Source organism: Strongylocentrotus purpuratus, unplaced genomic scaffold (assembly GCF_000002235.5).
Source record: "Strongylocentrotus purpuratus isolate Spur 01 unplaced genomic scaffold, Spur_5.0 spur5_scaffold_16, whole genome shotgun sequence".
Lineage (NCBI taxonomy): Eukaryota > Metazoa > Echinodermata > Echinoidea > Camarodonta > Strongylocentrotidae > Strongylocentrotus > Strongylocentrotus purpuratus.
The window spans coordinates 26296500-26320644 of NW_022145601.1; the positions used below are offsets into that span (position 1 = coordinate 26296500).

At 36.2% G+C, this 24145-nt stretch overlaps 1 protein-coding gene across 2 annotated transcripts; it reads right to left on the minus strand.

The window, feature by feature from the left end:
* Positions 1-5193: 5193 nt before the first annotated feature.
* On the minus strand, positions 5194-22420 carry LOC115924597 (mesenchyme-specific cell surface glycoprotein). Of its 2 annotated transcripts, none has more exons than XM_030987162.1 (13): positions 21830-22130; positions 17379-17600; positions 15884-16024; positions 14653-14997; positions 13788-13950; positions 12887-13031; positions 12367-12481; positions 11402-11608; positions 10720-10785; positions 9892-10157; positions 8798-9015; positions 6877-7001; positions 5194-6244 (listed from the first exon to the last, which is right to left on the minus strand). In XM_030987162.1, exons 1-13 carry the CDS (start codon positions 22128-22130, stop codon positions 6141-6143), a joined length of 2418 nt encoding a protein of 805 aa, XP_030843022.1. In that variant the 3' UTR covers positions 5194-6140. The 2 variants fall into 2 exon arrangements, with proteins under 2 accessions (XP_030843022.1, XP_030843023.1); XM_030987163.1 differs by having other exon boundaries at positions 6100-6244; positions 14662-14997; positions 21830-22420.
* Positions 22421-24145: the final 1725 nt, after the last annotated feature.

A 24145-nucleotide genomic window follows, 5' to 3' on the forward strand; every position in this document is an offset into this window, starting at 1 on the left:
AAAGGTCAAGATTTCAATGTACACATCATGTTGAGGGGAGATGAAAATAAGGCAAAATATCTTTCTCCACCCCCCCCCCCCCCCTCTCTCTCTCTCTCTCTCTCTCTCACTCTCTCTCTCTTTCTTTCTTCCCTTCTTTTTCCGCATCATTCCCTATATGCCTATATTCAATAATTCAGTTCCGATATATCTTCTAGATAGATACTACTACCTGTATGTTCAAATAGTTCCAAATGGTACCATTTCTGATTTGATTCCTTTCTATTGAGTTCAGTCAATCCTTAATATTAAGGGAAATTACAAAGTGTAGATAAAGTGTGAACTTTCATCAAGAGAGGATACGCGACAGGACGCATTGCTTGGTTACGACTGGGGGTCGGAGAGCGGATGAGGAAGGGGATGAAACGGTCACGAGTACAAGAAGAGGGTGAATCAAAAAGGTCAAGATTTCAATGCACACATATTAAGGTTGAGTTATGATAAATTTCACTAAGGAGATATGCAAATGCAGACAAAATATCTTGCGAGATGGGTATGTCTACAGGCTTCGTGTCTTACTAAGCAGTTTGTTTGCTGTGTCTAAAACTTTCAGAACATGAAAATCACCCCCCCCCCCTCCCTCACGTTGGAGCAGTGTGACATTGGTTAATGCTCTTGACTCTCATACGAGAGGTTCTGGGTTCGATTATTCTCGGTCGGTGGTTACATCCTTGGACAAGGTGTTTTGCCCACATTTGTCCATCTCTGCCCAGTTGTAAACGGGCACCTGGCAGTATTTTGGTAATATTGATTACAGAACTGAAAGGAATATGTATGTATCTTTATACGCAAATGACAATGACGTTGCGATGACAAAACAACAAAAGTAGGTCAAAGAGGGTGGTCATTATATTGTACTTAAAACAACTGACAAATTCTTCCGGTTTTAATCCAGACCAGCTGAAAATTTACGTGATTCTCGAATATTGATCATATATGGTCACGTTTTCATGGCGAGCGGTAATATGGTAATAAAGAGTTTCCTTTATCATAGAATCATGAAACCGCTCTTTAATTTAGACGAGCAGCGAAGAGTTTATAATACTCAGTATGTGAAGTGCATTGTATGTTAAAGAAGATAGTAATCCTCTAATAGGTTGATAATATAGTAATAATAAATATAATAATGATAATAATAATAATAATAATAATAATAATAATAATAATAATAATAATAATAATAATAACAACAACAATAACCGCAATAATAACAATAACAATAAAATAGTAGTGATAATGATTATAACATCACCATCACTACCAACAACAGCAATATTAAGAATCCTTATAAAAAAAAAAGGAATATTTATTATAACAATGATTTGTAAAAACGATAATGACAATGATGATAATAATAACAAAAAAAATAATTGAAAAAGTAATTATTATAATCGAAAAACTAATTATTATAATGATAATAATAATAATTATAATAACAATAAGAATGATGATGATGATGATGATGATGACACACTTTTAAGAATTCTGTTTCCTTCTTTGCAGTGCAAAATTAATAGAGTGTTTATCTGGTAATCAAACGTTCCGATAGGAAAATTGTAGCGTTTTAAGTGACAAGAAGACAAGAGATATTGAGCAATGTTTGGTCCGACATTTGCTCTGGCGACATTTACTCTGGGCTTTATTTCGTCAAAGACTTTGGGTCGGTATCAGAGGTTCAATTTGGTTTTTAGGTTAATTTGGTTGAGTTTATCGTTTAATTTGTGCCCAGGGCACACTTTGGTAACAGGAATAATTAGGGTGTTTTAGAAGTGTTTATCGTAGGTTACCGTTCATTACTCAAAAGTCATGGTAAAGACACACGACGCATATACTACCTTTCGTTGAAAGCTAACTCATTTTATTAAAAAATCTATTTAAAATTGAAAATAGTTTAATAGATTGAAGAAATATATTATTAACAAAAAATCGGTTAAAATAAATTCATCAAGTGGGGCTTAATTTCAGCGAAAAGTGAACAGAATGACCTGGCTCTCACGTGAAGCAGTTAAAGTCATAATTCAATAAGTAATCTGTCATATTATATTTTTGATATGTGGAAACGCTGACAAATTCAGGAAATGGAATTCCCTGTCTGATAGCCCGACGTGGGTGATATTTAAGTACCAGTCACTGTCGCTGGTACGAAAGATACTCTTCAACTTCTTTTGGGGTTTAGGACAAGATGTCACCCTACTTAGGGTGCGTTTATTACTAATTTGCGAAGCCATCACCGTTTCGTAACAGAATTATGAAACATAGTTTTGAAACGCATTTTTCACGATACGCTGTTTATAAGCTCTGTTCGTGAATTTCGTAACTGTGTATTTAGCTGTGTTCCTATTATTTAAAAAATATTTATGAAAAGGCTACGGACACAATCATGCTTCTTTTTTTTCTCTCTCTCTCTCTCTCTCTCTCTTACGTCAAGTAACGCCTGGCTGGAATGCTCCCCAGTGCGTGGAGTTTGTGCACACAGTGTGTGCGGGCAAGTATTGAATCCAATGACCGGGGTAATAGTATATCTGTAAAGCGCTTAGAGACATTTGTATCAAGCGTCATATAAAAGCGGAATATTATTATAATTATTACCCTCAGGCAAGTGAGATATTTTTACAGTGATTAGGTTTCCTAATGCCCTCGACGTTTTTCTCCCCCTTTTGGAATATTATTTACTGTATTTAATTTTGTATTATATGAAGATATATATGAATTTAAATTACAAAAACGAGAAAATGTAATCACAGAGACTATTTATTTGCTTTTCTTGATTAGGAACCTCGTAAATTGTGATTTTTCTGTGGTGAAACAGAGGTAGAGCTGATGAGATGGTCACCTAGTTTGCTAAGAGGGGTAGTACAGTAGTAGGTTGAATCTAATCCTGACTGTCAGGTGTTGAGACCCTAGCTAATCTCAGAAAGGAAGACCGAACCCAGCCCAACTCTTCCCCAGACACTGTCCGCTGACGTCACTCCAGGCTCGGCTTACTTTACCCTATCCCGTAGAGAAAGGAAGAGATAATTACTCCGTGGATATGACTAAGCTTTCTACAGTCAGCAGTCTATTTTCAGTCCAGGTTTATATCAATATCAGCTCAGTTTTGTAAAAACTTTTCCAGAATTTTATAGAACAAATAAGTGGTATTAATACACGTATTGCGATGTCTAGCGTGGGATCTCGAATAATGTTATGTGTGCGAATTAACTGTTAAAGCCTCCCACTTAAATTTCGCTCTATGTTACTAACCCCGCAGAGTGCATTGTATCTTCAGAATACGATATATTTGCTTTTTTGCCCCAAAAAGATTGCTTTAAGTCGTTTAAATAATAATGCAGACAAGTGTAGTATATTTTTATTAATAACAGATTAAGAAAAATTAGATTTTGCAAAATCTGTGTATTACTCATATAAACCTAATTATGTATATATTTATGTATCTATGTATATGAGGGTGTTTTTATGTATGTTAATACGTATGTAAGGATGTATGTTTGTACGTATTTAAGGGTGTATGTAGGCCTATATGTGTATAATAAACTACAAGTGCTTCGTCAATTTGGAATAAATCATACCATACTTTAAAAACTGTGGGCCTACGATTGTGCATAACTGACGCATGTGTATATTTTATCCCGACTGTTATGAATCATCGTCACATTTGGATCTTATCTTCAGTACTTGTCTGATAATAAATAAAGAGCCCAGGGTCTCATGAAAAAGCATGTACAAAACGAATAAACAACACGTGTCTGTGTAATCAACAATATCAGTTCTAATATCATCTTACACGTGACTATAATTAACATATCATTATTAATTGCTATGCCTATATAATTATAATAATAATAATATTCCGCTTTTATATAGCGCTTATACATCTACGATTTCTCTAAGCGCTTTACTCCACTCCCTGGGGAACATTCAAGCCAGGCGTTACTTGACGCTCAAAAACTGTTTGACCAACAATGACAGTCGCATCCTACCCGGTACCCATTTAGCACCTAATCATTACCATTCATCAAGAGAAAATTTCTTTATTGAAAGTGGTTTTGACTATCAGGTAAGAAACAAGTTCCTGTTTGTGATAGTTCTAAAATATTTGCACTACATTTCTATATGTAAACAAGGTCAAACACTCGTGTTGAACCGTTTAACCATGGACCTACTAATTAGTAGGTCCATGGTTTAACGATGGTTTAATTATTTGGCCTGGTTCGTGACCTATTACCAGTTAGTCTCATTATCAGGCTTAATCTATGTTTTAAATTGCATTTCAGATATACTCGAGGTTGAACTGAACTCGTGAGTATTGTTTACGTCATCAGTCACATGGGGACGGGGTTGTATCCCTTACAAGGACAGTCAGTGATAACCATCAAACCTGTACGGTTTCTTATGTGGGAAGCACTTTGGTGTTCTCTTACTTCTAAACTTTGAATGGCAATCAGATGGAATTACATTATTTCAGTAAGGCCTACATTTTAAATCAGCCAGATGAGTTCATTTGTATAGTGATGTATATTTTTCAAATCTTATTTCGAGCCATGTATATTTCTTTACATAATACCGATTCCAGCATAATCCCATCATTATGTTTAACAAGTCATATTTCTTGCAATCATTTTGAAACCCCATCAATATCTTAACAGTCATGATTTTGTTTTGGGTTTTTTCTTCAAAATGTGAGTTTTTAATAACTAAATTCTATGTATTTGGATTTGCCTAACAGTCATTGGAATAAACAAATTGACTAGAATATCGGTATTTAAGTCGCTAATGTTATTGGTATTCCAGTGCGTAATCCGTATATGTCTCTCAATTAGGAAAGGGATTCGACAAAACTCCTGTTTATAACGTGTTGACAAAAGGGTTGATTGAGGATGATAAATATTAAAACAAGAATGTTACTGCTTTCACAAGTCCGTCAAGTATTTCACAATCAAATCTATATACAGTCAGTATCTCTTGACCTAGTCAAAACGCTTGACCTAGCCGTATTGACCAATATAATCTTGCATGAGCCAGTCATGTAAGTTGATCTATTCGAAATATTAAACAAAAATGAAATGAATATTCAAAGCTGTATTTCTCTTCTCTCTCGTTCCTACTTTTAAGAACTCATACGCAATATATGAAGCCAATTTATCAGACATTATGTTCATGTTGTTATTATGCAATTTATTATTTTTGTTGATCCAAAATTTACAAAATATTGCACTTTATAATAAATTTCAAACAATACGACTAGTAATATTGGCCTTGTTAAATGTAAGGTACATCATTTAGTTGATACGACTGTATCATAATAAACAAACATATCAACATATCCGACACTTTTTCATATCGTTCAACATTTCAGTTTACCAATCGTATTTTCTGAATATATGAAGGTAAAGAAAATCCGGAATAGCAAATTTATATTTAACACCTAACATCGTAACCACTATTCATACAATTTTCATGATGTATATGAGAACAAAAATACTATTGCACCTTTCCACATAAGACATAAATAAGAATGTGATTTAAAAAACACTTGGTTACAATAGTTGTGTGTTATATCAATATATTACAATGACCTTACATAGTAACATCAAAAATCTTCACCGAAATAAAGAAAATACTAAATTTCCTAAAGAAGATCGCTTGAAAAAAAGAATTCTAAAGGGTGTCTGCGTATATGCTTGAAGAAAAATATGTACTGCCAAAGGGATCGGCTATATAAGAATTACATTTTCATCTTAAAAGAGAATCATATGATGCAATTCAGGTTTTTTTTTATTTAAGCTCTATGTTTCTTATTTTTTGAAAGTTTTCTTTTTGATCCTGCACGAAAACTAAAACGCGAGACAAGTTGTTGCAGATTAAATAAAAATGGATGACTCAAATATATTTTTTAAACGTTTTTTCAACTTTCCTTGCTAACCAATATTAAATTTGATATCAAGAAATCAAATTGATCAGGTTAGATTACATCCATATACAAACAAATCGAAAAGGGGGAATCTTGCGTAATCTCGTTATTCATTAGATTGAAGTCTACCACCAAATGAAACAAGAACGTTTTCAAAAGAGCTGCATTAGAAATTATATTATGAATAAAATTACATTTTCATGAAGATTGCGACCATCCCAGACAGAAATGCGAAGAAGATGCTGAACGCTGATGACGTCACAGATATGGCACTACTTCCTTCTATGTTGGTTCCTACGGAAGAGCATAATTATAGAATAAAGATTTATTTCTACATGTCAAATCTGAATTTATATGCACACGATTAATTTCAAGGAGGTCAAAATGACCTTGACTTTCTTTCATTTTGATACAGGATGTAGGTGCATTTCATTTGTCTGAATACAAAGAAAGATTTTGTGAATGTTTAAAACACTTTTCATAACCCATGCATTCATTCTGTTTGATTACTTGCTTCTTCAGTTGCTTTTTTTTTGCATGCATCTGATCCATCAACTTCACGAGACCATGACAAAATCAAGGATCACAATTACCATAATATCCACAATTAGATGTAGTAAGCACCCAAAAATGAGAGATTTACATCAAAATAATACTCAGAGAGAGTCGAGGAATCATTTTTTAAAGGGTATACATGTATAATTTATAATGTACATGACGAATGATATATTTTCAGTTTACTGAATAATCGGAACAAATTGTGATTTGGACCAGAAGCAGGTGGGCAAAGGTGTTTTGGAGAAGACGCAGGTGGGGCAAAAGTGTTTTAGAGAAGAATGCGGTAGGTCCTGGGGTGCCAGGACATAAGGGTGTCAACATATAAATATATCGAGCTGTCCGAACATACGGGGCGATGTTATACTTACCAAGTGTCTTGAGTAACATCCAGTAAGGAACATCGATCACCTCATACATAGAGACTGTACCACTCACTCGACCGGTCACAAGGAGGAGAGGCTTGTTAGTTTGACTCTTTTCTGGAGGGATGAATCTAAAGTAAATTTTTGAAGAAAAAACAAAGACATTTTTTGATGACATCTAAGACGCGTTCTATAAAATAACAAAAGGCACAAAGCACCCTTTAAAATACTTTAGACTATTAATATGAGCAGAAAGAGTTCATAAAAAATCAGTAGTAATTGCGTATAGTATTAAGCAAGCGTCCCCCATCCCATCCTTGCCGCATAATTTGTGGAATCGTATTGATGGGATGCACCGACAACGACAGAGAATGACCTTATATAGAGTAATGGATATAATTTCTAAATGAGATGATGATTCATCATAGGCAGAAGTCACTTTATCCTTATATATCTTACGACACATACTAAGGCCAATAGTGATTTTCTATTAAACGTTTTAGAATATGTTAACCACTTAAGTTTTTACAAAGGCAGACAAATGTTTCTCCGAGCAGAGTTCTCCATTAGTGCAAGGATTCGCCTATCCACAATGTCGAATTCTATTGTGATCCTTATTTAGTACACGATACGTACTAAGGCCAAGAGTGATTTTTTTATTAAACGTTTTTATATGATGTTAACCATTTCAGTTTTTACAAAGAAAGAGAAATGTTTCTCCGAGCACAGTTCTCCATTAGTGCAAGGATTCGCCTATCCGCAATGTCGAATTCTATAGTGATACATTAAGTGGTATCCAGACGGGAAAAGTGCAAAGTTTATCGGAAATCAGTTGTTTAAACTAGCTATGAAGTCATTCGACAACACAATAGTCAAAGAAGCAAAACACAGAGAGTTTTTGTAATGAGAACCCAGACCTAGCCTAGAGACCGTTTTGTCATTATTTTGATCACCATAGCGACCGTCTATTAACCATGACGGGTTAGCATGAGATCATAGGCGACGCCCTAATTGTATTATCCTCTCCGTGACCTTTCTGAGTGAGAGCCTCTTTTTACGGGACTAAAATTGTTGCTCAGGTCAAGAACATGGTCGAAGTAGTTGCCAAAACTGTCTCTAAATGCGGAACGTTCATCCCTCATTGCTTTTATGAGTAGTTGATTCATTTGAAGGATAGCAAAAATAATATGCGGTGTAATACCATAATCTGTAAGTCTTTTTTGGTCTATCATCGATGTACATGTCCATAGTCACGAGCGCACAGTTGTGAGCATAACAAATAAAAATTCCTGTTTTCGATGATGAAAATTATTATTATCATTTTTGAAACTGTCGTAACTATGATACTGTATCAAAATTGTATTCGCAGTCATATCCTTTAAGAAGGTAAATATTGCAACTTTTCAGAATTCTTAACATACACATCTACTTTAATATTGATACATATTTATATAATACATCCTGAACACCATCGACACATAACAATCGTTTAAAAAAACTGTTTGACATAGGTGGCGCCAAACAGCTACATCGTTATCCCCTCCCCTATTAAAAAAGGATAACTTATGTTAGTAACCTTATTCGTTCCAAATTTTGTTACAGTTTTTACATCTGCCCTCATACAAATACTTTTGCAAACTTTATCAGAAAACTAGAATAAGTGTAAATGCTCAATCTAATTAGCTCGAATCCTAAACGAATCAACAACAAATGAAGTACTCTGTAAGGTATACACTTTGACAAACGGGCAGGGGATTGTGAGAACAAGAGAAATATTCTGATACCTCTCTGATTATTTTTTCAAATATTTTCAACCTGCAGTATACATTCTCTTATTAGCAGTCTAAAGAGTAAATTAAATCTCTTTTTTTGGTAAATGTTTTAAGTTACAAAATTGAATACCCATGAACAAACAATTTGAACTCACGAAAGAGATTCTGGGGAAAGGTCGCCGGTTTTTCGGTTTTTGTAGAGGGCGTTATAGCTGGCATCAATATGTCCGTCCTTGAAGAGGGATTCGTAAACAGGTGTGCTGTTGCCAGGGGCAACGGAGAAGATGGCGAGAGCACTTACTCCATCAATACCAACGAAGATAAGTTTTCTGCCCTGGACATCACCAACAGCTAGAGACTCACACTCAGGCCCCTACGAGATACAAAACAAAACAAAATTACTCAATATATGTTGACTGTCATGTATATTCTTATTTCTACGCAACTTTTTGGACAAAATGGGTGGAATAAGAAATCGCCGGTGATCGCAGAGATCATATCGTTTGTGTGTTTTTCTCGGCCGAGAATCATCATAAAAAACAATAAAACAATATAACAAAGTCGAAGACTTATATAACAATAATAGAATGAGAAGACGATTGGATAGTCCATTTCAGAGCCATTAACCTAATGGCTCTGTTTTTCCACGGAGTCCAACCATTGAAGTCCGTTACATTGCTTGAAGGGTATGCTCGTTTTGACTTACTAAACTACTATCGTGAAATTGTGTAATTAATATTTCTCTTTTTATATACACATATTGTGTTATATTTTAAATATTTTTGGACCAGTTAGCCTAATTTCGTTTGGCCTCTCTGTGACGTCTTGTGTGTTTCTGTGACTGCCAAAATGTTGATATGTGCCAAAAATACTTGATTGCAATTTGAAATTTCGTATTTTCACTACAAATTGTGTCCTGCTATATTGGAAACGTAATGTTTATGGTCTATTATTTTGGTCATAACAGGGTTCCTTGCTTAAATGTTTTATGCCCGTTTTATATAATGTGTCATTCTACCAATTGTAATGTTAGCATGCTTCATATTAATGTTATGTTATAAAAGATCATGAAATACTATAGGATATTAATCTGAAATTTGGAACTAAAATTTGTTACGCAGCCAAACAACAGACTTATAGGCATCATACCCCAGTCACAGCGATGAGACTGATACCAGACCATCGATAGAGGGGTCATTTATGGCAGTGTGACTAAGGTATGAGACTATCGTGCGATCGTCGTACGTACCCTTCCACTCGATCGCGAGTCCTTAGTCATGAACGGTTTAACTCGCTGGGGAGGACGAGAGAATGCGGCTCCGTTGAAGATCTTGGGAAAGAACTTTGCGATCTCCTTCTCGATGACATCACCGCTGTCCCAAGCCAAGGTCATGTTCATAGTTATAGGGTCAACCTTATAGGCTGAGATACCACGCCCACCGAACATGAATACTTCGCTGAAAAATTCTGGCTCAGCAGGATTGATACCGTCGACCATACTGAAGAGAGTAGAGCCTGTTAGGAGTGTGAAATAGATAATTCATTTACGGATCCAGAGTAATGAGCGATTTACATTAATATTCAAACTAAATATAAAGGGTAATATAAAGATATGTGAAGCAAAGCTTAATTCAAAGTGCAACATCAGGTCTTAAAGTTATCGAATGGAAATAGAAGAAAAAGACTTACTCATCAAAGTTTGGGCCAATAGATATTTAGAATTCCCCATTTGATAGGGCGAGATTTTTGTTTGTTTAGAAATGATTATGAACTACCAGCACAATTTATTTACATATATTTTCTTACTTTTTTTAAATGTATGGTACAAAACCGCCCTCATAAATGGCTCGCAGACATTCTTAAGTTATCTCAACTTTTGTGATGAGATTGTTTGACACTTTATCCTCAGCAATGTGTTTGCATTGAATATATGGTAGCGCATGAACGCTTGGATCATTGTGTATTGAGTAGTTAATGAGGCCAGGGTGTGTTGTTAAGATAGATTTTACCTGTATGGCATATACAAAAATGCGGCCAATACACATGTTTTGAATTTCAGACTTCAATACAAACTCACCTAACTGTGTCTCTTCAGCCATTGCTTGTCCCAGGGGACTGTCTATCACGGGTTGGGGAAGTAGCTCTAGGAGGAAAAAATAAGAAGAAAACAAATACGATTTAATGCATGGTGTCTATGTTTTGGTAGACCCTCCAAGGTCGTTTTTAGCATATTCAGTTTAACATATCTCGTCGATTATTATGATCATACAATTATTAACATCGAATTAATATTTCATGCTTTTCTTTTCTTTTCCATACTTTATTGATTAGTATTGATGTCCTCTTTGATGTTATATAGTATACTGATTAGTTATTTACACCCAATGCACACTTAACTGCGGCTTATCTACTTACTCTTTTTCAACTGACACTTGTTCGTTCCCAAAATTCTGTTAGACTTTCAATATTTTATTACCCTGTGGGGCCTACAAACAAGCTTCTAGTACGATTTTACCTTAGACTCTTTCATATCCTTATTTCAAATTTTAATTAGTCCTGTTTATTTAATTGATTAAGAGCAAATCAAAGTGATGTAATATATTTTATGTAGTTATGCTTTTTTTCAATACGTTTGTATTATTCTTACCATTATTATTGCTTGAACTGAAACTGAACAGGATATTCATACGACAATAATTATTTAGCAGTAATCTTTGAATAAGAAGTTTACTTCGAAGTAAACTTTGAAGAGTCCTCACCTTCCACGATGAATTCTTCACCAATCTCGACTTCTTCGAACTCTCCTGGTCCGCCAGGGCAGACTTCGAGGGAACACTGAGCCATCATAGGTTTAGCGCCCTCATTTGCCGTTACCACGTACAGATCTCCCATCGCGTCGTAGTATGTTTCGATTGCATCTGGCATGGGGAAGCTGTTTAGCTGGTCGTATGTCTGGAACAAAATGCCTACAGCGGAGAGAAACGAGCAGAAAAAAAATGTTTCATTAAAAAAAGAACCCAATTAAAATAGTTATAAAATTAAAAAGGTTACTAAAAAGATAACAGACTTAGGCCTACGAATCTGTCCTGGGAATTTCGAAATCACCGATGTTCGGGCAAACTTCTTCTCACATTGAGGTTGTGGGATGACCTATTCGTTATTTTCTATATTTTTTGTTCAGTTTATTTCATTAAAGAATAAATAAATTATCAAATTACATTGTTATGATAAAAAAATGTCACTATTTCTTTCGTCACTAGTTTCGCTCGCTCAATCAAAACAATTGGAAAGTTTGGAATTGCAGTATTTGAACGGGGACCCGACATTTGCTTCTTCGACATTAGCTCTTTGCTTTCTTTTCTTCAAAGGCGAAGGGTTAGTGTTAAGATTGCCATAGGGTTTTAGGTTGAGTTTGGGTTCAGGTTTAGGGTTAGGGTTAGGGCATGGTTAATTACAATGTTGGGTCCGACCGGTGTTGAAGTTATTACTTCGGCTGGTGTAAGCAATTGTTGCAGAAGCAAGTGTCGTACAATCCTAGACCCCACCGGGGCTTCATACACAGTCTGTACTGGGCAGTACTGGCCAAGTTAGGAGCTTTATATCTTGCCGATGAAAACATTATGCGACAGGTTTTCTATCTTTTACAAGGTCAAGGACCACACCCCATCCAGGTACCCCCATCATGGTCCCCACCGATTTGAAGTGGTAGAAATCCTTTCTTTACCTCTATCCGCACTGCTTGCATCGATCTTGAGTCCCTTCCAGTTCTTCACACCCATCGGGAGAATATCAATCACGGTGTTGTTATTCAAATCGACGACTGCGATGGCATTATTTTCCTGAGATTAACAAGGATTGTAGAAAATTAATGACAGGAAATGCTGTTGACAAAATATTTTCATTTTCAAGTACGGCTGAATGACCCCCCCCCCCCCCCCCCCCCCCTCTGAATCCGCCCCTACGTATCACTATCTGCCACGGCTGTCAGCAAATCTATGATTGTGAATTTCCAAATAATGTCGCAAATTTCCGTTTCAAGGATCCTGTCTCCTTAATTCTTCTTCTTCTTCTTCTTCTTTCTTCTTTTTTTCTTCTTCTTCTTCTTCTTTCTCTTTTTCTTTCTTTTTCTTTTCTCGTTAATTGATTTCTTTTATTTTTCCTTTTTTCCATCGGCTAGAATGGTTTTCATGACCCTGCATTTTCAATATCATTCAAGCCACGAGCCCATGCAGGTCTATTCATACCTGTAAGCTGATGTAAGCGATCTGTTCCTGTTGATCCAGTGTGATGTGTCGAGGTTCAAGTCCTCGTGAGAATGTGTGTGGACCAGGGTCACCCAACTGACCTGTGTAAGGCTGACGAACGTGGAGTGCTTTCAATCGCTGGACCCTGTTATCAAAAAGAGTATAAATATGTTAAAGGCAGGGTATTTTACAGACATCGCCACCACTGATGTTATGTATGTCAGCGCTTAGATGCATTGAATTAAGCGCTTTGTAAATGTAATATGTTATTATTATCATTATTATGTGTCACCAAATGCGCCATCTTTCTGCGATGGCTTATATGGTGCGATTTCCGGTTCCTGTAACCAGTACCCCAATCATCATCATGCGCGCGTGATCATTTGATGATGCATTGTGTGACCTGGCTGTCGACACATCGGCATATAGCAGTGAAGTAGTGTCAGTTAGGATACCCTGCCTTTAAATATAGTAACTTTAGTTTGAAGAAAGGGGAATATATTTACCAGATCAGCATCACTTTACATTCAGTAAAATAAAAACCATCAACTTATTTCCACGGAAACATGGATCATGTTATAACCTATCTTTGTTTAAGAGGCTCAAACATTAGAACGATCTGTGCAGAACTTTGTAGCTCAAGAAAAGTGTGCTATATCAAATACTTTTGGAATTGCTTGATATTGTGTTCAATTTGCTTTATGTTTGTCATATTTTATCTTCCGTTTTTCTTGCGGCCACGTACAAAATAAGAAGATGGTGATGATGATGATGGTGATGATGATGATGATGATGATGATGATGATTATGGTGATAGTGATGATAGTGATGATGATGATGATGATGATGATGATGATGAGGATGGTGATGGTGATGATGAGGCCTGCTTCAACTGACTTACTCGGCTGGTGCGTTGAATTTGTGGAAGTTGATCTGATTGACAACGTAGCTCATAGTAGATGTTCCATTGCAGATTGTACCGGGTAAAGGTGTAGTCGGAATCATGGGATACTGAGGGTTATTTCCACCACCTTGGCCGCCTTGTCCTCCTCCCTGGCCCCATCCTGGAAAAGAAAAAAACATGCTGAGTGATTATTTCATCCTTTTATCTCATTTCCATACATTGTTTTCTTTTCAAATGTTTAGTAACATAACCAAGCGAGCAATATATTAATAAATAATGTTTAGACGGTGACATTATTTGATTTAATAAAGACTGTAACAAAGATGGAAATTTGCCATTTTGAAATTATATTTATAATCATACGAAAAAATATCGAGGCGAAAGTTGTAGTATTATCAGATATCAAAGAGATTTAATCCCTTATATAGCTACCAAATAAAACTGAAAATGTATTTCAACCCGATAATGTAAACAGAACAATCAGTAAAGGTATTGAAAATATATGTATCATTAAAACTACTTTATTATCTTTTTATTAATATGTATGAAATGAGTAGACTTTCAACAACAAAAATTATCAAACGTTTGATGAACTGCCATACCCAGAGATAGCGCAATGAAGAATGAAAAGCGTGATTACAAATATGATTAAAGAGGAGAGATAAATAGAGAGTGACCGTGTTATAAATATAGTCTTAAATGAAAAACAGAAGGGACTTCAGTCAGGATACTTATAGTTCCATATTCATCCCCTGAGTAAGGATTGGCAACTGCCGATAAATGTCGTATAAAGGATAATTAATGTTGTTGCTGTGCTTTGAACCAGAAACCATATTAAAAAACATATAATAATCACACGTACCGCCTTGTCCGCCTTGTCCGCCTTGACCGCCCTGACCGGGGTAATAACCTGGTCCACCCTGTCCGCCTTGTCCGGGGTAGCCACCTTGACCGCCTTGGCCGCCCTGTCCGCCCTGTCCGCCCTGACCGCCTTGTCCTGGGTATTGGCCTTGACCGCCTTGGCCGCCCTGACCGCCCTGACCGCCTTGTCCTGGGTATTGGCCTTGACCACCTTGACCACCTGCTCCTGCATTAGGGCTCCACGTTGTACCACGAGGGAAACCAGCCATCGGTGTGGTCATCATTGGACCACCAGCACCAAACGTGGTGTTCACGATCTGCTGACTGGGACCATTAGAAACTGAACCTATGATGAGAATGAAGACAAAATATATATTTAATAACTGATTAGTCATTATTTTGGTGACCCTAGATGTATATTATTAATGTCAAAATCGGAAAGTTTAGTGATACAAATGTTTTTAAATGCTTTGAAAATTAAATTACTTTTTCTTAGTCGTCTGCAGTTGTTTATTGTTTACATAAAAAGCTTGACATGTTTTGTTTTGACCTACAGGTCAACTACAGTTTGCATTATCATTGATGTAACTGTTTGTTGTCGTTGCTTGTAAACTGGACGTCATATGTCTCAACGACTGAGTCGCATGGTGTTAGCTTGCCGTGGCCTGGAGCTTACTAGGTGGAAGTAATTGTAGCTTGTCGCAAGCATCGTCGTCGGGTGATCCTGTCGCGTCCGGTCTTTCAGCATACATGTTTTTCTCTGACCATTACAGCCGTCGGCAGTCGTTTGAGAGATCACCTCAGTTGACATTGTGGAACAGGCCCGCCAAAAAAAGCTGGACGCGTCATTTGACGTAAGATTGCGTCAGTGACTGGTGCATCTTTGACGCGCCAAAAAAGACGCGCAATGGAAGTATGACATCGTAAACATATAATAGTGAAATGAACAACGTTGTGATGAAGTACTGGCGTATGAGGTATCTGCATTATTGGGAGTGATAAAAATGATGCCTCGCGGTGCAACAGACGCAAGCCCCGTTACGTTATATCTTGCGCCAAATGAACCCTAGTGCGATAATTGCATGCGCCAATAACTCAAAGCAGTGTTATTGTTCATTTTGTATCACTTTTTGTTAGACGTCATGATGTCCAACGGCCCGTCAAAAAACCATGAAAGTCTCTGACGCAGTACTAAGTCAGCAAATGAGGCCAATTGTGCAAATAGGACTTACCTGCTAGCCTAACTGTAGTGATGGTGCCTTCAGGGTTGACGTATTTCTTAGTATAGTTGTTCTCTCCCATCACGCCTTCGTTGGCGACGATGATGAGGCTGCAACCTTGGGCGAAGCGGACGGCGATAGGCTGAGAACCAACTGGATATTTAAAAAGAATGAAAACAATGTGTTATCGTCATTAAATGATTTATATTTATACACAAACAAAAAGATATAATAGAAAAGTAAATAAGAACAAATTTCTCTCTTCCTCACTCTCTCTCTCTCTCTCTCTCTCTTCGTCTTTTTTTCGTTCTCATTTTGTCTCACTCTATCTTTTTCTACCCCCCCCCCTCCCCCCCTCTCTCTCTCTCTCTCTCTCTCTATCTCTATCTTTCAGGCCTGTTTTCATCACCTCGAGATTGTCAAATAACCCACTATTTTAGCTATCCCGATCGCAAATTATCCAGCTAATTTGCGTCTTCAACAGCCCGCAGTTGCAATTAGCGGGATATTTAATCGAGATAGTCATCCCAACTTAAGATATCTCGGGCTAGTCTGCAAAATATCCCGCTATTTGTCCGGTGCGTCCTCACCAGCCCGAAGATTCGCACTATACGCGAACGCTGAGCAGAATATCTCGAGCTAATTTCTCGAGGTCTGATGAGGACGCGATTTGTAACTTCGGGCTTATTTCCCAAATCAGAAATAGCGGGCTATTTGGCAATCTCGAGCTGATGAAGACATATCTTTCTCTCTTTCTCTCTTTCTCTCTCTTCTTGACGGTCTATCTATACACATTCTGTCATTATACAACGGGGATTGTTCCCATGGGTTAAGAGATATACCTTCGGTCGGATGTCAGTTATTATACGTTAACCCACAAGATCATTCCCTAATGACATCATCACCCATGTGACTCCACTCAAAACCATGTGACTCTTCTTTCTATGTCTCAACGGTGCCATGAAAATTACTTGAGAAAGATCCAAGAATAGTTGAATCGTGCATAAGAAAAACCAAAATGACATGCAAATTCAGCAAGGTTCAAGTTAAAGATTATCGTTTGGTGTGTTACGAGAGAAAGTGGCCTCTTTGCAATTCTTTCTTTTTGAAAGAAACAATCGGAAATTAAATCTACTCTACTCTTTTCTATTCTGTTCCATTCTATTCTATTCTATTTTGTTATATTCTATTCTATTATATCCTATTTTGTTCTATTCTTCTCCATTCTATTACATTTTGTTATATTCCATTATATTCTATTAAAATATATTCTGTACAGAACATCACATCAGTTTACAATAAAGAGAAGATAATTAATTCTATTCTATTCTATTTTGTTCTTTTCTATTCTCTTCTATTCGGATCGTGGATGACATGCTACGAGGTTCGAATCCATTGCGTTGCTAAAGCATTGATAGTACTCCAAGTCACCTATATCCAATAGACAAGTGAGATAATGAACACAAGAACGAAATATCAATAAATCTATCATAATTCTGTTTTCTACCTTCGACAGAGCATAGTTCTTTCATCATCATGGTGGCTGGGTTGTATTTCTCATAGATCTTCAGTGATCCTACATCAGTGAAGTGAGGCTTTCCTGGCTGAGTGAACGCAACCAAATCGCCACATTCTGCAATGTCTGCAACTGGGCCCTCCGTAGCGATCTGTTTCACTACCTTGGGTTGAACGACGTCGGAAAAGTCGACAATCTGAACAAATTGTCCGCCTGAAAAGAAAGGAAAAACACATATTTGTGATTGTTAGATTGCATGTCATTGCTTCAAAGTAATATATGGTCATAATTGGTCTCAGTTTGCTCTCATATTATATTTTTTTTATCCAAGGTTGTACATAGATAAAATTGACAATAATAAAAGTAATAATAATTGTTATGATATAATTATAATAATAATTTTAATGATAATGACAATAATGATAAAAATAATAATATTATAATCATAATCAACTGCATGGGGTCTATATCTTAATTGATCTCAATCTGATCCTCGGGATTGTAGTTTTGTTATAAAAATCTGAATTTCAAACTAAATTACATCACATTAAATGATAATTAAGATATTAAAGATGCAAACTATCCTGAACACAGAGAGACAATGCTTTCTTGGACCTAATTTGCCACTATTATTTTTCATAGAGTTTGAAATAGATTAGAATACAGATTTCACCCTCTTTCATTGTTCACTTACATAACATATCTAACTTTAGCCTGTATAACCATGTAGGTTTATAAATATAGGTAAGATACCTTTATCAGAAAAGTGGGATCGGACTTTAATATAACGTTAGTGGTATAAAGTTATGTACATGTGTTCGTTGGACTACTAAATGTGTCACCATCCCTTGGCTTTCTTAGACGTGTTTCCTGCTAAATGCTGGTCACGTGGTCTTATTCTTGGATGCGTCATGAAGATGTTTTCATAAAAATAGATGAGTGGATAAGACGTGATGGGAAGTAAGTAATTATTAATGCCTGTTAATCCACAAACAAAGACAAGAGCTTAATGACTTGCCGTTGAACCCATGGACATGGCGGCCATTTTAGTTGAAGTTTCCTAAACCTCGCGACGATGATTAATGGTACACGCCCTATTCTTCACAAAAAATGCACGTAGTTACACATCAGTTCGTGAAAATTATGGAATGCAATCATAATTAATCATTTCTAAACCTTTACTTTCTATTTAATACCTTATACAAATTATCTAATTATAGGCTTGATATAGGTATTACCACTGGATGAATTGAAATTACATTGCAAGATGCATAGAAGAAGAACACGATGTTCTAATTATGAAATTTATTGTCTTCGTTGGCTTAAAATAAAAAATCTCTTTGGATTTTGTAGGAATGCGACATCATATTTCCCGTTTCTTGCTACCCGTCATTAAGTTTTCATTAAGTTTTAAATGTAAGTGTTATGAAGATAATATTTGATTACGAACATTTTAATCCGTTACTGAAAACATGAAGCAATTCTTAAGGCTTTAGGCTACTTATGAGTATCCAGTAGATTGCTTATCTATGGTTCTATATTGGAATTCATTCGATATATTCTTAACATCGCTATATTTTTGCAATAAAATACGCTGACGTGCGGAAGGAATAGAATTACATATTTAATCTCTACGACTGCAGCAGATCTCTTAATGAATGATGATAAGAAGACTGGATTACAGATTGCGTTGCAAATTGTATGTAGAATATAGGTGATTTCATCATATCCTATTCATATCAACTTCGTTTATATTTAGACCAAAATTTCACGAAAACTATTGCAGTTTTTGAAGTATTACTAAGATATAATTAATTAAGCTAATTATCTCCGTCTGGCTGCACCCTTTCGAGGAGTCAAGTGAATTCGTATTTTGAAATAAAGAGGCAGCGGATCTACGCCCCTCCCCCTCCCCCCCCCCCCAATATATATATATTTATACCAATTTTCTTGTATAGTCATTATGCTAAGCATCGAAGTGACCGGATATTTACTCATAATTTTCATCGCACTTTTTTATCGTATCATGTGTATTTTGATAACGACAACGCATTTATAACATAATAAAAATGTATTTGTGTAGTACTCGCTCACACCAAAATTCATAAACTGAAAAGTTTATACTTGGGCAAGAGAGGGGGGTCGAAAATGTGCCTGTACGCATATGGCTGATATAATAGGAAACCCCTCATTCGCCCCCTACCATGCAAATAGAATTAATAACTTTATTACAATAATATGTTTATCCTGGGACTGTTTTCAAATCATTATATCGAAATTATATCCCTCGATTTATCTTCGCTGACGCATATCCGTTACTTATTATTTATCCCATCCAAATTTCAAAGTGATCACCTCCTAGTTTATATAACCCAATGCATGGGGCTAGATATATTGTACATCGAGGCAACATTTGTGGTATTAACCCTCTGCTATTGAATCATAAAGAATGCGTATCGGAAGGTAACATAATATTAAAGTAAAAACAGTGAAAAAATATATGAAATGTAAAAGCAGTGGCTCACGATCAATCGGGCAAAAAGAATTTCCATTTTCGGATTAATAAATTTTGGAGTGGACTTTAAAAGATTATTATTATTATTATTATTATTATATAAAATAACTGAGAACGGGTAGAAATGATTGGTTAAAGCTTGGGTGTGGTAAGTGGACATGCATTTTGCCAAATCCGAAATAGGATGTTTGGGGGCTTAGGTGTCAAATATGTTCTTACTATTTGGTTAAAAGTGATATTGTTGATATCATACATAATTATCCTCATGTTGAGATTTTTAAAATTCAGTATTGCTAGGAGTCATAAGTGTATTACAATATGTTCTCATTCATCTTTTAATCCATTACAACAACAACAACAACAACAAACGATACTAAAACTGTTTTATTCTCAAATTAAATCAGTTGACAGAACTATATGGGTATAGCCTATACCGTTCTATCTTATGTTCACCTACTTGACGACGGCAAAAAAACAAGAATAAATGAATCATTGTCATCGGGTCTATCTTAAGAAAGACAGGAAATGACTTACATCATTCTACAACATTCTAGAACTTGTTGGCAGACCCCCTCCCCCTCCCCTCACTCCCCGGGTACTGAAATAAACCAACATGCTTTGTCATGCCTTTTAGGTGACTAGGCTATTTCACAACAGAGTTATTAAAATATTTCTGTTCACAATCTGAGCTAAATCGATTTCATCGGCTGAAATTGAAAGATACATATTTATTCTGTCCGAAAATGTGTAAAACTTGTTTTAATAGCTTAAGTGATATTTAGCATAATTATAGAGAAAGATAATTTCAAAATAATAAGCTAACTGAGGTTCTTTTTATATAAAGGCTGATTGTGGACTGATCAGCTTCAATACATTCAAACGGAGAAAATTATCAAAGCTAGCTTATACCGATTCAAATTCTTAAAATAGAGAAGATATTGGATTATTAGGTGAGAGCTTCAAAAAATGGAAGTTAATGATCAAAGATACCTAAAAATGAACAAAATATATCCGATGATAATTCATCTCAACTTTCTTTAAATGTCCATGTGATTATGGGATTACAAACACAAAGGTTCGTGGTCAAATTGATCTCACCTATAAGTTCAACCCCGCCTTTCCCCTTATTGTCTGCATTACTAAATTCCAGTATAAACATCAAGGAGAAAGGGAAATGAGAACCATTTCCTAAATAGTCTAGGAATGAGTGACCGGGCGGTCTGAAAAAGGTCTCAAAAATGTTTCCTTTTCTTTCTATTTTGACACAAATTTTTTTTTTTTTTTCGCACATTAATCAGTTCTTAGTCTATTAACAAAGTATCTCTCCGGTCCCAGGAAGGCTGTTTGGTTTGTTAGTTAGTTTGTGTGTGTGTGTGTGTGTGTGTGTGTGTGTGTGTACATTTTGTTTGTATTTTGTTAGGCCGGTAGATATTCTTCTTCTTTTTGGGGCAGATTTGTCAACTACCTCTCAGGAATTCTTAGGTAGAATCCTCATTACTCCAAGATAATGTAATCTGTATTTCTAAAGTATCGCGGTGAGGCGAATTCACTTTAAACTTTAGCTATAAGTAAAGGTCATAACCACACAAAAAAAAGATTAGATATTGAAGTAATTTCTGGTGAATAAAATTGCGAGCGACATAAGGTGTGATGGCTTAGTGGTATAGCAGTGATCTCGAAACCGGGAGGTCCCGGGTGCGTAACAAATTCGACGTGCTAGTGCAATTTGGTAAGGCATTAATCCTCATACAAGTCTCTCGGAGAAGATTTAAAGCCATCGGTCCACCGTTTTTTTTTTAATTTACAAGCATACGCATACTTTCTCAGCAGTCAGGGTAAAACAAACGTCAAACCAAACGGCTTGAAACAAAATACATTATTCGTTTAAAATACACACCGCATCAAGAAAAAAGGTTTTTATTCTTACCTCCCACGTATGCCAATTGTTTGTCCATGTCATAAGCTGATTTGAAAGCGACGCCATTGTTCAGGGCATACATGCCGCCGGTCTGTCCTCTTCCTCCTCCACCACCTCCTCTACCTCCAGCTCCACCACCCCCTCCACCGCCTCCTCCGGCACCACCGGCACCTCCTGCCCCACCTGCCCCTCCTCCGACTGGCAACTTGTCAAAAGGTAGATAAAGTCTGGAGACGAGTTTCAGAGAAATCGTTGCCTCTGTTGAGCCAAGGGCCAAACAGAGGACCAAAAGTGGTACTCCGAATTGCATTTTGTCAAATTAGAGACCGTAAAAATAAATTCTCCCAAGTATTCTGGGAATCAAAAAAGTACTCCCAAAGAGCTGTGGAACTCCGCTCTTCTTGCTTTGTCCAAAGGTACTCTTTCCACCAGAATGAGCGTTGCTCTGCAGCTACCGGCAGAGTTTGTAAAGACAGAGTTTTCGTCGCGTGCGCTTCAAGCGAAAACTTTTCAACTTCTGGTAAAAGAAAAAAGAGCGGATCCTCTTTAATAGGTCTAGCCTTGTCTCGCACAGATCGAGTCGGTGCCTCGTTCACAACAGCCGAATGTAGAGGTGAGAATAAATGGTCTCCCGGGTAATGGATAGAAGAAATATGGTATAAACAGGAACTCGCAAAGCAGAGCTTGAAGGGGGTAAAGAATAGTCGCGAAATACAGACCAAAGTTATGGAACCATCTAAGACAAGATATATGGAGGGGCATCGCTAAAATGTCATGACACCTCCATTTTAGTCCTCGAAAGATAATTGATCTTTATTAAAGAAATTGTAGATATTAGAAAACCTTTACACTTATCACACAATATTAAAATTTAGAGGTCTCTTATAACCTGAAGTTTTTTGGGTTTTTTTTGTGGGGGGGGGATAGATTTGTTTGATGTTTTTGAACGGCTTTTCTGTTTCTGGTTGTCGGAATTTTTTACAAACTAGCTATACACCATTTTTTAATCATTATCTACATTAGTTGTCAGAAAGTTCTTTTTGTTTAAAGTAAGGCTTGCATTTCCATGATTTTATTAAACGAATTCGTTTTTACTGGTTGCCTGCCGTAGCAAGAAGCAGAATTGACAAAAGACTTAACTCTGTTTCGTTTATAATCAGCCATGCATGAAGTTTTTCTTCTTGGCTGATCATCAACGAAACGGAGTTAAAGGACCACTCTAACCCAACTAACATAGCCTTTTTAAACATGAATAGACCTCTACTTATTAATATTCCAGCCTCTGATTTTTCAGAAAATCTCTAAATTGACCAAAAAAATGATAATAACCATCCACTTTTCACAGACCTCACGCTTGCTGGGCTACGCCCCTCGAAAAAAGGTAATACGGTCACGTGGCTTGATGACACATTTGACGTCATTGCGGGAATGTCCGATCTGTAAGGATCTTACAATCTGATTGTAATTCATAATTAGGAATGACGAAATTGCCAGAAACGTACTGGGATTATCAAGTGCATATTATTTTTCGCATAAACTTAATGTCTTTTTTATCCTCAATTAATATCATGGTTTGCCTTTTTAAAGATATTTTAATGCCTAAATCACCCTCCTTTTCACCGGAGAGGCAGTGACGTCATATACTATTGCGCAATACAGCTCCGAAAATGTGTTTTTTCTTGGCGTTCTGAGTCGTCATTTTTAAAGCTAGATTCCAGAATTACTGATGATTTCCAAGAAAATCATTGTCATGTTCGGAATCTCCGTCAAATTTTATTCTACATGTCTTTTTTTCTCCATTTTTAGCCCATTTTGGTTAGAGTGGCCCTTTAAGTCTTTTGTCAATTTTGTTTCTTGCTACGGCAACAAGCAGCCAGTGAAAAAAAGAATTCGTTTAATAAAATTATGGAAATGCAAGCCTTACTCTAAACAAACAGAACTTTGTTATTCCTTGTATATTTTTCCTTATTGAGGGGTCATAATTATGAAAGGGCAGAAACTGGACTTTGTAGAAATGTGATTTTCTCTTTGAAATTCAGATACCGTCCGCCGAATGACTTTTTGCTTCCCTCTCTTCAAATTTATTTTAATCGCTCATGCATGAAATATGCATCATATGAGTTGCATCAAATGAAAGAAGAGGACTTAATCTTTACAAATATGTGTCATTTATTAATTATAATTGTGATTAAGTTATGATAAAACATCGATAATTCTCGGTTTCGTTTTTTCTGGGACACACTGTATATTTAAAATAATCAAAAATTGTGAAAGCGGATTTAATGATTTTAATTTGATTTGATTTGATTTAATTTGTATTCTTTA

Coding starts and splice junctions, on each gene's coding strand:
- LOC115924597 (XM_030987162.1), bottom strand. CDS start 22,130: ATGCAATTCGGAGTACCACTTTTGGTCCTCTGTTTGGCCCTTGGCTCA. Junction 16,025..17,378: donor AGAACTATGCTCTGTCGAAG/GTAGAAAACAGA, acceptor TTAAATATCCAG/TTGGTTCTCAGCCTATCGCC. Junction 10,786..11,401: donor TGAAGAATTCATCGTGGAAG/GTGAGGACTCTT, acceptor TTTTCCTCCTAG/AGCTACTTCCCCAACCCGTG.